This window comes from Bolinopsis microptera, unplaced genomic scaffold (genome assembly GCF_026151205.1).
Source record: "Bolinopsis microptera isolate Bmic1 unplaced genomic scaffold, MBARI_Bmic_1.0 sca33, whole genome shotgun sequence".
NCBI classification, from domain to species: Eukaryota; Metazoa; Ctenophora; class Tentaculata; order Lobata; family Bolinopsidae; genus Bolinopsis; species Bolinopsis microptera.
Window position 1 is genome coordinate 27,738 of NW_026971805.1, and position 17,501 is coordinate 45,238.

The window sequence follows — 17,501 nt, forward strand, 5'->3', positions numbered from 1 at the left end:
GCAGTAACCAAAGGATCAGTTGTTTCATATGCCATCAACCAGGTCATGTTGTCGCTGAGTGTTCTTTTAACACATTCGCTAAATCTCATCAAAAACAAGATGATGAGTCTCGCAGAAAGGTCTACGCTTTATTTGAATCAGATTTTTCACTTCCAGATTGCGAAGAAGAGATAATTTACTTAACAGGTGAATGTACGAACAAAGCGTTGATAGATACAGGGGCATGTGCAACCATCTGTGGAAAGGAGTGGTTTACGGTGTATGAAAGCTCTTTAACTACAGAAGAGAGGAAACTGATACAGACTGAGACTACTGAAAGGACATTTCGATTTGGAGATGGTAAGCCAGTGAAGTCGATTGCTTTGAAAACTATACCTATTAACCTTTGCAACAAAGATATGTTTTTGAAAACATACGTGGTGACGAACGATATTCCTCTTTTGCTAGCGAAGCAAACCATGACGAAAATGGGTATGGTACTAGACATGGAAAATATGACCTTAAAAATAAAAGACAGCAAAACACTGGAGAAGTTGCGGAGTACAAAATCGGGTCATGTAGCTGTGCCGATTGCACGTTGTGGAGATGGGCAAGAAAGTGGAGTAACTTATCAAGTGTCTGAAGAGCAAGACTGTGGAAAAACTGCTGACTTTTATCACCGTTACTACGCTCATGCATCAGCTGCAAAGATAGGTAAAGTCATCAAAAACGCAAAGTTGAAAGATGGTAATAAGATCATAGAGGAGCTTGAGAAGATTGATCAAACATGTGATTTTTGCTTGAAGTACAAGACTAGATCTATTCCGAAGAGGAAAGTGGGAATCCCTCAAGCTTCTATTTTTAATGAAGTCGTTGCTATGGACTTAAAAATTATAAATGATGAGGTGACTTTACTACATATGGTTGATACCGTAACAAGGTATTCTGTGGCAGCTCGAGTGATCAGCAAGGAAGCTCAAGAAATACTTGATAAGGTATTTAAGCATTGGATATCCATATTTGGACCACCATCGACCTTCATATCAGATAATGGAGGAGAATTTGTAAATGATTGTTTTAACCAAGCTTGCTCAGTACTGAACATCAAGATTCAGACATCGCCAGCGTATTCACCTTGGTGCAATGGGATTGTAGAACGACACAACGGCATCTTGGGATGCATGATAAAATCTTTGTTAGAAGAAATGAGATGTGATCCTGAAATTGCTATAGCGTGGTCTGTTAGTGCTAAAAATTCTCTGAGTAATACATACGGATTCAGCCCTCACCAACTAGTATTCGGAACAAACCCAAGGGTTCCTGGAATCATGGAAGAAAATATGACTCCTGGAACATTAAACCATGAAGGTGTTCTCAAAATAGTCAGTGATCACCTCAACGCTCTCTCTCTGGCTAGACTGAAGTTTGTTGAATTAGAAGCTAACGACAAGCTCAAGAGAGCACTCCAACAGAGGATATTTCCGCAAGCTAACTATAGATATTGCAGTGGCGATCTCGTGTACTTCAAGAGAAGTAAAAAGTTCTGGTATGGACCAGCAACAGTAATAGGACAGGTTGCTAATCAAGTTCTGATCAAGCACGGGGGTCACATCGTGAGAGTGCATCCGTGTAAGGTGGTTCTTAAATCTAGAGCAAAAGAACAAATTGAAGGAAGTGGTGCAACCTTGCAGGGCCAGGGGGATGTTGGTAAGCTTACTATAATCTCCGAGTCGGATTATCGAGCAGCAGTGGAGGAAGTTAGGCCTGGGGAAAATACTACTCAGTCTATAGACTTTGATGATATAGAAGATGAGGACGAGGAGGTCCCAGTAACAACTGTTCAAACATTGGTAGAAGATAGGGCTCAATCTATAGAATATCATGACACAGTGAATGTAGATGACACAGCGAATATAGATGTGTCTTCTATAACAGATGTCTCAGCTGAAGCCACAGAAACGGAAACCTCGACGGAGGTAGATGAAGCTAATACAGAAACAGACAACTCAATCTGGAATAGTATATCTGGGGATTCTACAAAAATCCGACTGATAAGAGGAGATGTGATACGTTTTAGATCTGAGGATGAGGAACCTTGGAAATACGGAATGATTGAGAAGAGAGCTGGCAAGACGTCAGAATGTTCGAGAAATTCATTTCAAATCGAACAGGATCTAGTGGAAGAGCCAATAATAGTAGATTTGGAAAAGCATCATGTTGAGAAACAAGAAGGCAATCAAAGGAATACAACTGTACTATTGACGCAAGAAGATGCTGAGCCTTATATCTTCGCAATCGGAATACAGGACTCAAAGAAGATAGACGTTGCTAAGGAACAGGAACTGAAAAGACTGTCAGAATTCGGAGTATACCAAGAAACTAAAGATACGGGACAAAGTCATGTATCATCAAGGTGGGTAGTAACTACTAAGGGAGAAAACGATGAGCAAGTTAAAGCAAGACTGGTTGCTAGAGGTTTCGAGGAGAATTGTGTCATGAGGAAAGACTCTCCTACGGTAACTAAGGTAGTTATTAGACTGTTATTTTCACTAGCAGCTTCATATAATTGGACTGTTGACACTTTAGATGTAACCAGTGCTTTTCTACAAGCTAAAGGAACTATGAGAGACGTATTTGTTAAACCTCCCCGTGATATAAGGAAGCGAGGAGTAATCTGGAAATTACTTAAACCGCTATACGGACTTGGTGACAGTGCAAGACGATGGTACGTTACTATTAAGGAACATCTGACTGAGACTTCTAGCTGTGAGATCTCAAAGTTAGATAAATCTTTGTTTAGATATTACGAGAACAACAGATTGCAAGGAGTGATGGTTACACACGTTGATGATATACTGCACTGTGGAACAACGCGATTCAAGAACACTGTAATAAAATCAATCTACAGTACGTTCAAAATCAGCAGAAGTTATACGGGAGTATTCACCTATCTTGGGTGGAAAGTGGTGCAGAATGAAGATATATATGTCGATCAAAGAGATTACGCATTAGCTATAAGACCTGTGGATATAGCTAGTAGCAGATGTACGGAAGCAGAGAGTGACCTCACGGAGGAGGAATTAGTAGAATATCAAAAGCTATTGGGAAAACTCTTGTGGTTGAGCTCTCAAACCAGACCTGATTTATCCTTTGACACTCTGGAACATTCCACTTACAGTACCAAGAAAGTGAAACACCTTAAAAGTTTAAATAAGGTAACAAAGAAATTGGCTGACGGGCCAAAAAGAGTAGTCTATAGAAAATTAGATATTGAGAAAGGAAACTTACACCTCTTGTGCTTCACAGATGCAAGCTTGGGCAACATCTCCGAAACCAAGCATAGTGCTAGTGGTTACATTATTTTCCTTACAGATGGAAATGTAGCAAACCTGATAGCGTGGTCGAGCAATAAAGTTAAGAGAGTCGTGCACTCTATATTCGCTGCTGAAACACTTAGCTGTACTTCTGGCACAGCTGCAGCGATCTATATAAGACAAGTGTTGTCAGAAATGTTGTTCAGAGATCCGCATAATGAAGTGATCCCGATTGTTGTCTTGATTGATTCAAAACAACTCTATGATAATGTACACTCCAGCAGTTTGTGTCAAGATAAAAGATTAGTCCTTGATATAGCCGTTCTGCAGGAAAACTTACATAAAGGGGTAATAGGAGAGTTCAGATGGGTTCCTACACCAAAAATGTTGGCTGACTGTTTAACAAAGAAGGGTGTCTCCAGTGGAGATTTGGCAAAGATTCTTGAAACAGGATACTTTCACTTGGACGAATATCTCAAAAGATAGTCATTGGTCATAAGCTGTTCGTGTGTTGTTGAGTGTTTGAGTCTTAAGTTTTTGAGTCAAGAGTCGATGTATTTATTTTAGGTTTTGTGAGTTTGTTTCAGTTTTATGTTTGTTGTTAAAATCTTGTCGTGTTTTAAGTTTGTTTATCACAATTTGTTGTCGGGTTCTATGATTTTAAATAGAATACTTGTTTAGGACCAATTTTATGTCTGTTATAAGATTAAGCAAATTTTTTCAGTATGTTTATTCAGTTCCATGATTCGTAGAATAGTGTTTTTTACGAGTTATTTGCTGAGCTATGTCAGGAGTATATATTATTTCGTCTCGTCAGTTTTATTTTAAGTTTGTATATTTCATTTTAATTTGCAAAAGAGTGTGGTCGCAGGTAAACATAATAATATATCTGCGTATATAATATGTTTGTAGCTAATTTAGGTAGCTAATCCACTTTGCTGAGTTTGTTCTGTTAGCATTTATTTCAAATTTTTATTCGTTTTATGAGACGCTCTTAGTTTTTGAGCTAGATTTTTAAACCTCCGTGAGTTTTTAAAATCGGACAAAGGATTTTCTAGATTGCTAGTTATTTTGTGCGCGTGGGTATAAAAAGTACCAGTGTAGCAGCATTTAAAAATGCGCGCTGGTTGCGTGGCGTTTTGTATTTTAGCGGGGTTTGAAGAGAATTTTAATATGATGTATTATGTTTTCTTGGTAATAAACTTCGAATGTTTTAGTCTCGATAGGTCACTGCGGGTGATAATCAGAAGACAGCGGTAGCTCCAACGGGGTTGTTGAGCGTAATTATTGGAAACATTTCGAGAGTGTGGCAGTTATTTTATGGATATGTCTAGATAGGTCACTGCGGGTGATAATCTGAAGACAGATGTAGCTCAGACGGGATCTTCGAGCGTATTTTTGTGAAATTTAGTAGTGCAATCTTGAGAGAAATTGGGGCTAGCATTGCTGGAAAAGGAAAACCGGGGAATGTTATTACTGTTCACACCTTTCTCTCTCTTCCGTGACAGAATACTTCTAACCGTGTTTACCCTTTCTAGCAATGACTACCAAAGAAGGATAACCGATTGGACTGGGGAGGAGTGGAACATTGGCAGCACACTACCGTCCAATCGGTAAGTATTTACAATGTTTAGTTATTAGGTATATATTTGGAATTGGTTTAATTTGGTTGTAAAGTTATTCTATTATGTAATAAAGTATTGTGTTTTACAGGTTTTGTACATACGACAATTACTGGTTTTAATTGGTCAACTAAGAGTCATCTAACAGATTTTTGTCAAGTAAACCTTTATAATATTGCTGTTTTTTAAGATTAGCCATGTTTGTTGTTTCATCTCGGATCTCTTCAAAGAGTATCCTGTTCTCCTCACTTTTATGCTTAGTTCTCTCGGCTTTCCTTCTAAGTTTCCTTTGATCTTTGTACTCAGAATCAAACCAGGGAGCATGGGGAACAAAGCTTATAGTCTTTTGGACCAAAGGTGCATGTTCATCGAGGACACTACCAATACATTGGAAAAATTGTTCACAAGATTCAACAAAGCAGTCTGCCAATTCATAGTCAGAGGAACACATCAGTAAATCAATTGCCAACTGATCACAATCCACGGTTTTAAGCTGTCTAGTGTTGATTGTTTTAGGAGCTTTGAGGTTAGTTTGAAACTTCTTGGTGGCAAATATGATGGGGAAGTGATCACTCAGGGTACAGTTTTTCAGGATTTCAATTGTAGACATTTCAATCAAGTTACTCTGGTCAAAGAGCAGCTAACGTAATACCAAAGTGGGCATCTATGTAATCTTAATTGTTACCTTCATGCCCACAGTTCACTGTTAAATCATATCTTATTTTATCACTCATTAATTTATTACTCATTATGTTTTACATACTTATGTCCCTAGAAGGGTGTTCTGCTAACAGTTTTCGACTGACTTGAATGTCCTGCACAGCAGATTGAAGCTTCTTAAATTATTTTTTATTCTTATTGTATGGAAGAATAAAAATTATTCAAACAATATACACATAATATAGCAATTGGGCAATTCCACCGTGACGGACACCACGATTATGCCATTTTTTAAAGTTCAAACGAATGTTGTGCTCAGGATGTTGCTTCTATATCAGCTTAAACTATTTATTAGTCCACATTTAACCTTTCTATAGGTTGTGTGAAAATTTCAGACCCCTACCATTATTACTTTCTGAGATAGCACCCCTGTGACGGACGCGACTTAAATATGACACTTTTTGTGGGTGTCTACTCAGAAGGTACCCAAATCTATCTCAAAACGTTATCTATTATCTCTAATTTGGACATGCAGTGATAGAAAAAGGTTTAGGGATTTCTGAGATACCATTTTTTTGGAGAATGCTCAGTTTTTGTTTGCGTGGCGCCATTTTCAAATTGTGACCGACGTGACTGTGACGGACACACGTTTTTTTTCAATTTCTCCAAATCTTCTATTTGACACTTTTATCTTGTTCAGTGACCTTCATTCTATATTTATGCTAATTTTTAGGCCGCTAGTACTTCCACGAGGTCTGCAATAGCCAAAATCGTCCATTTTGGGCATACGCGAGTGTATCAATCTAGGGGCAGCAATTATTTCTCTACTTGAACAAATTTATAACTCTGGTAAAACATTCATTTCTGTTCAACACATCACACTGCTGAGACCATCTCCCAAAAGTTTCATTACTTTAGTGTTTAAAATGTGGAAGATATTGAATTTTTACTTCAAAAATATGCGAAAATAGGGTAAAGTCCATTTTTTGTGCCTTTTACCCCTGAAAAAGGTTAAGGCAAATAAAATGGCAAAACTCAGTAAATTTAATTATTGAATTGTATATGATGTTATTTGATAGTCTAGTCAACATAGTCAAACCTTATTTGACTTCAATTTGTCTTGGTTTTAGTCAAAATAATGGAAATATGGATAATAATGGCTAAAAGTGAGCCGTACGCCCATATATGGGCATATACAAAATTATACATAACTCAGTCATTTTCTGTCCAATTTTCGATTTGACAATATCGTTTTGTTAAGAACAGTCTCAGCTTTAACAAAAATGCATTTAAAGTCTGTTAAAAGATTTTTTGGAGCATTTTCTAAAAAATGTGACGGACGCGACAAGTTGGAACCCCCCTTCCAAAATTTTTTTCTTAAAAGATACAAGCCTGATAATTTCTACGGTACTCCCTTACATTCAGAAGAGATAGGTTACAGTGGTTTTTTGAATATAAATAGCACTATGTGGCTCTGAAAAAACTTTTTTGCTTAATTTTGTGACAGACGCAACACCATCTTTGTGGAAATTTTTTAGAAAAAGTATTTGAGTAACGGTTTTGAAACTTTGCATGGCTCTCATTCTTATGCCTATGCTTAAGTCTATGGAATTTCATAGAGAAATATTGCTGCATACCCAAACTATGGCCCTTTGAAAATTTGAATGATTTTTTTCATTTCCGAGTAGTGTTCCTTTGAATGAGAAAAATCAAAAGTTAATGCAATATGAAACAAAAAACTTTTGTTGACCTGTAAGGTTAAGAGTCTAATGAACATATTTTAACCAAATTTAGGTGCCTATCTTAACATTTTTCATTTTCACCAAGTGGAACCTTACCGTGGAATTGCCCAATTACCCTATATAAAAATTCAATATAAATTCAATAGAAAACTAAATAAAATTTATAAACACCCTTTAAGTAGAATAAGTAAGCCAGTTTAAAGAACTGGCTCCAAATTTATATCTAATCCTGCTATTTTTACTGCACTACTACTTTTCAACCCTCTCTCTCCTCTAAGAGCTATGACTGTTGTTCTCAATAGGTCAAATCTTACTCTCTTCCTAATAAATGTCATTGCCTCACTATATCGTTGGCCTGATTTCCTAGATAGTTTATCCGCTAATTTCTTGAAGAACTGATTAGCTTCCCTTCCCATTCCCCCAGTGGTTGATAGGACTATCGGTGTAAACGTCCCATGTTCCACTTCTACAATCCTTTTATTGTATAAATTCTTTTTCTGTCTCTCGTGGCTATTGTACATAGTGGTTGGAGATCCAAGAGCCTTATTGGAAGGAGCTTGAGCATGAAATACTCTTACATCTAAAAAAGCCCTTTCCAATGGGTTCCATACACTCCTAGCACTAACATCTAATCTAGCTCCATCTGCTTTGTTGGCCCCTGCAGGAAGTTCTCTCCCGTTGACAGGAATGAGGAGAGGTTCAGTGGTAACATCTTTACAGCCAGCAGTTTCTAATAGCTCTGCTATCACATCCCTCAATGAGTTGTGGCGAAGAGATACATGTCCACCCCTTTTGCATATTAATGAGTGGTTTATTGAGTTGTCACTTCCACATACACATTTTCTTGCAGCATCTTTTATCCCAAAGTTGTACCTTAGGGCTAGGGCATCATTGAATTCTTGCTTGTTGAGACAGAATCCGAATGATTTGAGCGGAAGTGATGAAAGCGAGGAACTTGCCCCTTTCTCTGATGTAAGATCTAATTGCAATTTTTGGGTTTCATTCAGGTCCTTTGTAACCTCTTCTTTTCTCTCCTTGAAAAACTCTACCCTTGATTTTCGGATTTCAGTCTTGATCTCTACTAGTTTTTCCTGATCATCAAAAAAATCTTGGTGCTGGTTGTATATTGCTTCTGTAAGATCTAATGTTACTTTACTATTCTTATTGTATTGCTGTGTAAATTTGTTTCTAATTCTAATTCTAATAATGAGTTTAGATTTTTTTTTTTTTTTTTTTTGAAACAAATTTAAAATTTTATCCTTTATTTTACAATCATAATATAATAATATTTATAAGCCTCCGTTTTGAAAGTTTCAAATTTTAATATGTTCACATTTCTATTTAAAATTCAATTTAATGTATAAGTCAATAACTGGCCGCCAAAGCCGCGCATTTTTGAAAACAGGATTAAATTGTTTATGATTATACGACAAATAGAAATAAATTTAAAACTATCCCATATCCGTGGTTTTTAAAAATAAATTATAATCTTACCTAAATCCAAAGCCAGCTTTGTAAAATGTACTATTAGATCATAATATATCGTCAATTCTAAATATTTACAATGCAACATTTCATTAATCTACATACAAGCGTACTCCAGCCCTTGCACGCATCTGTTCTTATGCGGCGCGGCTCAAGCCGCGCACGCACGTATTGTTTTATACTTTTTGCTTGAAATTGGCTAATCTCCTCTGAATTGAATACAAATATTATCTCCTGTCACACCCTGAAATAAAAGAAATTCCTATCGAACCATTTAAATTTGAAGTCCTCAAAGTATGTAAGGATTATGCAGACCGAATGATCTGGCAATCACTGTATATCAAGCAGTTACTTCCTAAAATAAACACTCAGCTCTCACCTGAAGCAGACTCGTGGCAAAAAATGTCATATATCCTTTTCTCTAGATTTCCTATATTAGAATATATCTTTATGTAACCCCATGTTTTCCTTAAGCATGGTTGTTTTATATGACAGACTCTAGAGACCTACTAGAGCTTACGATCCTTGACGGAGCTTTCTTGGTGAGTTACTTTTTCTCCGTCAAGTGTTTATGGGTTTATCCCTTTTACTCTTTATAGAAGTATTGTGGGTTATTCAGATTGACTAAAGGTATTATTTACTATACATTGATATAGATCGTTTCAGCTTGGTTATACGATTACTGGGTTTCATTGCTTATTACCTACAAACAAAAGACCACATGGGCTATCATGTAAATGTCATCAACATTTATGTACGTGGCATCCTTGATTCACGATGTCAATCCTTCGCATCTCGCCGATCTGCATACGTGGTTGCGAGAAGCATTATTGGATGCGCGCGCGCGACCCAGTAGTGCATCGCGCTACAAGTGGCATCCTTTCAGTTTCCCCGAAAATGTTAGGGAGTAGGAAGCTATTTTTGTTGCTGGTTTGTGTACGTTGGTCTAGCTCTCAAATATTGGACAGTTCTAGATTCTTTGGCCTAACATCTATCTTTTGCTTTGTAATTTTCTACCGCTTAGAATCTTCCCATTTTATTTTTAATGTTTCTCATAGGGGGTGCACGATAGAAATAAACTTACTCGGATTTTTAAAATTTTTGTACCATTGTTTTCTAGAGACTGTGAGAATTTTCACCGTACCAAATTTGTTATACCTTTTTGGAATGATCAGCGAGTTTCGCCTAGGTGCCATATTTGATGGTGCGCGGCTTTTGGAGCAAAATTAGGTGTAAAAGTCGCGTAATTTGACGAAATTCGTTGATTTTTGTCGTATTATTCTATAATATCTTCGGTTCCTGAAAATGAATCATGCTGAAAATTTGTCAGAACCTTCCAATCATACTTAACTACCGAACCTAATTTAGTTGGGAGATATTGGCCTTGATTAAGAGGTCTAAAAATGACAAAATAGGTATAAATTCGTTGATAACTCAAATTCTGACCATCGAAATTGCTCAAACTAATATAGATTCAGTAAAACATAAGTGTTTACGTACGCTGACCAAATTTCAAAAATATTGTTATATGGGAAGTATTATAACTTTTTGATTGTTTCCGAAATAATGTGCTGGCCGAAATACGAGCTAAAAAACCATTCAATGGTCAGCGCGCGCGTCTTACGGTCGATTGGCGCACTGCCTATTTCTCAGAGTTTTATGTATTAATTTGGATATTTACCAGGTCACTATGTAACAAAGTTTTTGTTCCGCCTTGAAGAAGCCATGGAGGCGAAACGTCGGCACTAACGTGTGTTATTTGTATTCAATTCAGAGGAGATTAGCCAATTTCAATCTAAACTCATAATGATAGACCCTCTGACAAGGGCAAAGCGTCATATATACGCTACAAACTCAAACTAATTCTATATAGACAGGCTGAGCGCGGCCCAGTAACCTTTATAGCTCAGTCAATGAGTGCCCAATTAAATTGAAATAATTCTTTCTGGTACGACTTAGTACCACAACTGGTTCGAGGAATTTGTCAAATTGAATAATATTCGTGTTCATTTTTTTCAAATGAAGGTTCATTCTTTCATTTATTTGATAGTCGGATCGAGCCAAATTTTGATAGTAGTTGGATCGAGCCAAATTTTATTGAATGGTGTTTGGCTATTTAAATTACATTTGTCCTGAATAAATGAGAGTTCTAGCTTCTCAGATGACCGAGATATGAAGCATTTGTTTGTTCATTACGTGTGATCAGGTGATTGGATTGAGGACGGATCCGCATTGTGTAATCGCGCAGAGAGCCCAATGACGGTGTTGTAATTGGGTTATCATAACATAACATTATGTTGGATCATGAATGTGCTTTCGCGGAAGATGTACCGCCTAATTATATAATTTTTTAATAAAATTATTCAAACAATATACACATTATATAGCAATGACCCTATATAAAATCAACTTGTATCACGTGGTGACCCCCACTTCGACGATACAGGGGGAGCCGCGCACTTCGTGCGCGGCGGGTCATACAACGTATGACAAAAATCAACCCTTTAAGAATTCAAAAAATTCCCTTAATAATCAAAAATTACCCTTGGCCTTGTGATTGGCTTTGTAATTACCGCCTAATTATATCAAATACATTTAGAATAGCCATTTTTATAACATTTATGGAAAAGTTTGTTTATGAAAAAGCAACAAAAACAAAATACTAAAATTCATTGAGTGGGCGCGAAATTTAAAAAAAGGCAAATGATATTGGCAAATATTTTGAATTTCGACCAGCAAAATCTTATGCTCAATTTAATTTAATATTACTAGCGGGAACCCGTCTAACCCTAAAGTGGTGTCAAGACTCGAGAGACTAAAATAATTATTACCTATTTAATTCGCGTTTTTGACACCACTTGAGAGTCCAAATTTTGGGCACTAAAATTATTATTCCTTGGTCAATTTTTTATTTTTTCATGCTGATTTGAAGGCCATTAAAGCATTTGACCCAGTCAAAAAAGTTTCAGTTGTATATGTTTTACGGTTTTTGCGGAAAGTCGCGTTAAAGTTGATGCCGTGGTGTCAGTAAAATAGCACGGATATATACACATATATATATATCGTCTCGCTTTATATATAGTAAGATTTTGGGCAAGTTTTGAGCAAATTTGTTAATAAAATGTCTGCATTAAAACTTATCTAAATAAACATTCTATAAACGTGATTTGGCCTATTTAAAGCAAAATATTGTTAATTGACGATGTCAACCCAAGAATGCTAGTTTGCGCGGCGCGTCGACGCAGCGAAGTCCTCCAAAAATCTTAATGCGTTGAGTGCTGCCAAAAGCCGGGGACCTAAACCTTTGTAGTATATTTATATTTTAATTAAATATAAATATACAACGTGTAGCAAGCACCTGTATAAACCTTTGTAGTATATTTATATTTTAATTAAATATAAATATACAACGTGTAGCAAGCATGCAAAATCAGGGGTTTTCTTCAATTTTACCAAATTTATTTATTTTGTGATTACTGGTATGCCAATTTTTTAGCATGAGGTGCGCTATTGGATCGCGCTGCGCACTCAAATATACTTTTTGCAACAACTTCGTTAAATTAGATCGCGCGATCGGCAAAATGCGCTACTGGGCCTCGCCTTGTCATACGTTGTATGACCCGCCGCGCACGAAGTGCGCGGCTCCACCTGTATCGTCGAAGACGCTACTATAGTGAAGCGACAGTGGGGGTCACCACGTGATACAAGCCTCGCCGAGCTGCAAAATTGACACCTTCAATTAACGCCATTTCTTTTGTCAAAAAATAGAGTAGCAAGCTAGGCTAATTAATCACCACGAAAATTTTCTCATTTATAAGTTTATAACAGCACCATGAGCTGGCACAAAGCTTTTGTTTCTGATTAAATGATAAATTTGATACCAAAAGTTGCCATTGTTGCCTTATACTGCCGTTCCCTGAGAAAAGGCAGTAAGTCACATCTATGTCATTTTGAGAAAATGGGACAAACGTGTTTGTCGTTTTTTAGGTAATTTTATTCGTATAAACGGGGTTAATTTTGACATCTATGTGTAAATAAATTATTGTCATATGTCCTAAACATGCTTAAAAGCATAAATTCGCCAACACTGATCTATAAAAACCATTTTTCATCAGAATAACTGAACTATTTTCCCATCCGCATTGGACTTACTGCCTTTTCTGAGGGAATTGCGGACTTACTGCCTTTTATCAGGATCGATTTCAACCGATTCCTCTCTAGAAAGGCAGTAAGTCCATTTTTCCTCAGATAAAGTCAACTCAAAAAACACAACATTTCTATATTTTTGATCATATCCTTGCAATATAATTATGTGGGCCTCCTGTGCATTGCAAGTGTGTAATATTGACGAAAAATGGATAATTTCTCGCTCAAAATGCCTATAAATCCTTAAATATCGAATATTTTGGAATAATTTTTACAGCATCGTATTCAGCTTGGTCAGACGAATTAATTTGGAAAAAAATATTTGAACATACAATATTTAAAGCACCAAATTTTTCAAAAAATGTTTCAATAATTCACACAAGGGGGGACCCTTGTGTTCAGGTTCAAAAATTTTGAAAATAATATTTTTTTAAATTTTGAATTATTAGTACCAAAATTTTTTGCTTGTTGAGCTGATTACGACCACATAAAAATTATTTCGATATAACTAAAACTGTGGAAGTTATAGGCCAAAAACTATAAAAACTGCAAATAAATCTGGACTTACTGCCTTTTCTCAGGGAAAAAGTTCCCTCACGGAAAAAGTTCCCTCAGAGAAGGCTGTACAAATGGACTTACTGCCTTTTCTCAGGGAAGGTTTTGGGATTACGTGCTAAATTGTCTAGTTTTGTGTGACTTACTGCCTTTCGTGACAGCTAAAACAGTATTTTTATAAGGTGATTCATAGCTTAAGTTGTAGAGAATCTTTTCCTGAAAATTTTGGTACCAATATCTCAAAATTTCGAAAAATGGACTTACTGCCTTCTCTCAGGGAACGGCAGTATAGCCTTAAACATTAAAATAATTTGTATATGATCGTAATATAAGCTTAGTCAAAATTTGACACAAGGGAGGACCTTTGTGTTTAGGTTTAAAAATTTGAAAATAATGTTCCTTTAAATCTTAAATATCAGTACTGAGTACTATAAGCTTCGTCTCGATGAGCTAGTTACGATGCATAATGACTGAAAGTGTGAAAGTGATATGATATAATAGACCAAGACTAAAAATTTGCGTGGAAAAAGCATTCGCCGCGAACAAGCGAGGTGCAGCATTTTTAGCAAAAATTGCTACACGGTGAAATTATTTTATTCACATTTTTAGACAACTTTGGTACCAAATTTATCGAAATCGGAGGAAAAAAAATACTCTGCCAACTCATGTTGCTTATTACATAAAGAACTAGTCTGGAATCATCGCATCAACTAATGATTGATGATTAAAATCAAAAATGATACTCATATATTATGTTTTCTAGAAAGTTAATGTATACAATTAAAAACAGAGAGAATTGATGAAAACATGACTACCTGTTAATTCACAATTTACTGCTAGAGAAGTTGGACTGGCTAGCTTTGGTAAGTTTTATAATTGATGTTATCAGTTTTACTGCCTAGTTTGATACACTCCTTACTTATTTTGCCTGGTTATACAGGGGGGGGGGGGGGCAAAACCAGTAGTAGTAGTAAGTCATATTTCGATTGGGCACTCAGTGACTGAGCTATTAAGGCCAACGTTTGCACACTGACTTTTGCCTCCCCCTGTATGTTACTCGATTTCTTTCAAAAACCCTTGTTGGAATATCTAAACAAAAGGTGAATGAAAAAGTGTATTTCAACTAATATAATCAAATTAGAAAGCACACCCACACTAACAGATTATTTCACCATTTATCTTCTCAGCGAATGTTTATAAGGATGTGAATGCCCTGGTCATGAAAATCGTGAAAATGTGAGTTGCGTGAATGTGAGTGTGTGTGATTAGAATTAAGCGCTCTATTAGAAATTCACTGCTTGTTTAACACTCCACAGATCTTTCAACAAATGAACCAGTCTGCTTTATCACGGGAAACTTTTATTTAATGTCTGCTGCTGTTGACTATTCAAATTTATTATTTTTCCTCTAACATGAGCATGTTTTCCTCACTTGACAGTCTATAACTGTAATGTTCTCTACCTTTTCAGTTGTAATCGTGCATTTCCGCTTCAGATTAAAGACTCGTATAAAAAGAAGGGAGCAGGATGCATCACTTGATGCGACTCAGTCCAACACGGATACGATCAAACACACCCCCTCCCCCTCCACCAGTAGAGCTGTCTCTCCTGCTCCTGCTAGGTAAATAGATACACTATTAATATCCTGGAAATTTGAGGCGTTGATTGCTATTGTACAATGCACAGTTATCAATATACTGATACGTTTCCAAATATACCTAGGTTAAAACTGTTATTATACAATATACATATTACAATATCTTCCCAGGACGAGCCCAAGTAAAAACAGGTACACTAAGAAAAATAAAGCAGGACATCTGAAACAGAGTAAAAGTTTTCATGTGAGCTTTCTTGATATCCATTTCTTTTTGTTAGTTTTATATCATTATGATTTACATTTGCCACTAGATTTTAGAATGAATATTATTGGATTTGATTCAACAACAATCTAAAGCAGAAGTGTGTCAGAAGTGTCTCAACATGTCTGCTTTTGAAGTTCTCCATATTTTATGTTCACGCTGAACCAGTGTTGCAAAGTAAAAATTGTGTATTTTTTGTACATTTTTAGTGTAAATTGATTTATTAATTTATCACTTACAACAACAACAACAACAACAACAACAACATATCACAAATTATATTATTATAATAAAACCACTTCTGTGAAATGGTTATTTTGACTTTAAATATTTGAACTAAACATGAATTGATTGTGGGTATAAAATAAAATGTTGTTTTATTTATAGCTGGTAATATTACAGGTGGCACCTGGCCCGAGTCCAAGTATATCGTTTACTGCCTCGTTTGATGACTCAGATGGAACGAGCATCAAAACCAGCAACATCAGAAGAGGTGTGATTTTATACTTAACTTCAATACTGTCAGATATTCCTGAAGGGGAATTATTTAAACCACTTTGGGGCCCAAACAACAATTTAGTTGAGTGGGCGGTGTGCTTTTCGTTTTGGTGGGGAGGTTGCGGAGAGTGGTGGCTGAGGAGTGGGTGACTTTGATGTCGTGTTGTCGAAGTATCTTGGATATGGGTTTGGAGAGGGAGGGATGGATATGTCAGATATCATTTTATTTTGTGATCGATTATCCAGCCCGAAATTGTTTACTTTTCCTCTACCCGAGTTGCTAAAAAGTAGATTATTGGCTTTTTGAGTAAACCATATTATATTTCCAGCCCAGTCGTTTCACGACAAGAAGAGATTGGAAAGAGGGTTCCTGGGGCAGTCCTTTGGTTCGGAGAGTGACACTGAGTCTGTTAAAACCAACAAATCAGACCTTTCTGACCTCAACAGATTTGTAAGTAGGATACATCTTATATTATCAATATCATTACACTATGTTGACAATATCTATATCTCCAATGGACCTTGCTCTAGATGAACCTGGAATCTGGGTGAAAACTGTTGTACTAAGAAACACGTGGTGCTTCTTACTCCCAGATAACCTATCATCATAGATAATAGATTACAGACGGGATTCCTTTTCATATAAGTACCACGATTAGGAGTTAAGGAATTGTATAATTGTCTTAAGAATTTACCATAGAAGTTACTGAAGAACTTACTGTACGACTACTGACCCGATTGCCGTGAACTCGAAATCCCACTTCTGGAACCCCTTTTAGTAATAGTATCCCTTAGGGGGTGTTACTAAAACCTGAACTTCAAATCCCATCTCTGGAAACCCTTTTAGTAATAGTATCCCTTAGGGGGTGTTACTAAATCACAGGACGATAGAGCGTTGAAGGTTCATTTTATTAAACCCAGATGTTTGCGTTGATATTCAGTACACACACATTACGTAAGTTACTTGACTGACAACTAACAAGCTAAATGATACCACAAGTGATGAAGGGTATCCTGGAATAATGACTATTGTACTCTAACTCTATCTCGCATAATATCTGGTACCTGACAGGTACCACATACTTGTACCTGATATTTTGCAATTTCCCACTTCTCTCCCACATGTGTTGCAGGATTGAATCACACGTGTTTCAGTAGCACTAACATTCTACACTTCTTTCTGAACTGTTAAGTATTAAGGGCGTGGAAATTAACGTGACATAGTGCAGATAGACACACTTCCAAGTACATATTATTACGTACTGTTTCTTGTAGTATTCGTCAACTAATTACAACAATTACTGGCTCATTAACCACATATGCGCGTCTCCTTTTTAAAAGCCTGCTCCAGTCCACCAATGGAGAAGAGTTAACATGTTGTTTGTGAAGTAAGTGCTGGAGAAGGGAGCGTATGTAATTGAATTACACCTCACAGTGATCTAACCTGTTTCTTTAACGCTACATCTCGCTGTTTTACCTCACAGCTTTCCCGCCTTTATTACTGTGTTGTTGCACTCGTTTTATCTGTTTATTTCATTTTGAATTGATCAGTTGGTTTTCGATGAAATTTGATCGCTCAAAATTTGTTTAATGATTAAGTTTCTATACTTTGTGACGTTTTTGGAGTGCTGCCTTTATTTTG

The 17,501-nt window shown here is 36.5% G+C and overlaps 1 protein-coding gene across 1 annotated transcript; it reads left to right on the forward strand.

Moving 5' to 3' along the window:
* Positions 1 to 14,305: 14,305 nt before the first annotated feature.
* Positions 14,306 to 16,310, forward strand: LOC134825718 (uncharacterized; the record flags this gene model as incomplete). Its single annotated transcript, XM_063837929.1, has 6 exons — positions 14,306 to 14,366; positions 14,691 to 14,739; positions 14,998 to 15,123; positions 15,271 to 15,343; positions 15,764 to 15,854; positions 16,189 to 16,310. Coding segments are annotated over exons 2-6 (429 nt in total), but the record flags the coding sequence as incomplete, so codon positions are not given.
* Between the last annotated feature and the right edge of the window lie 1,191 nt (positions 16,311 to 17,501).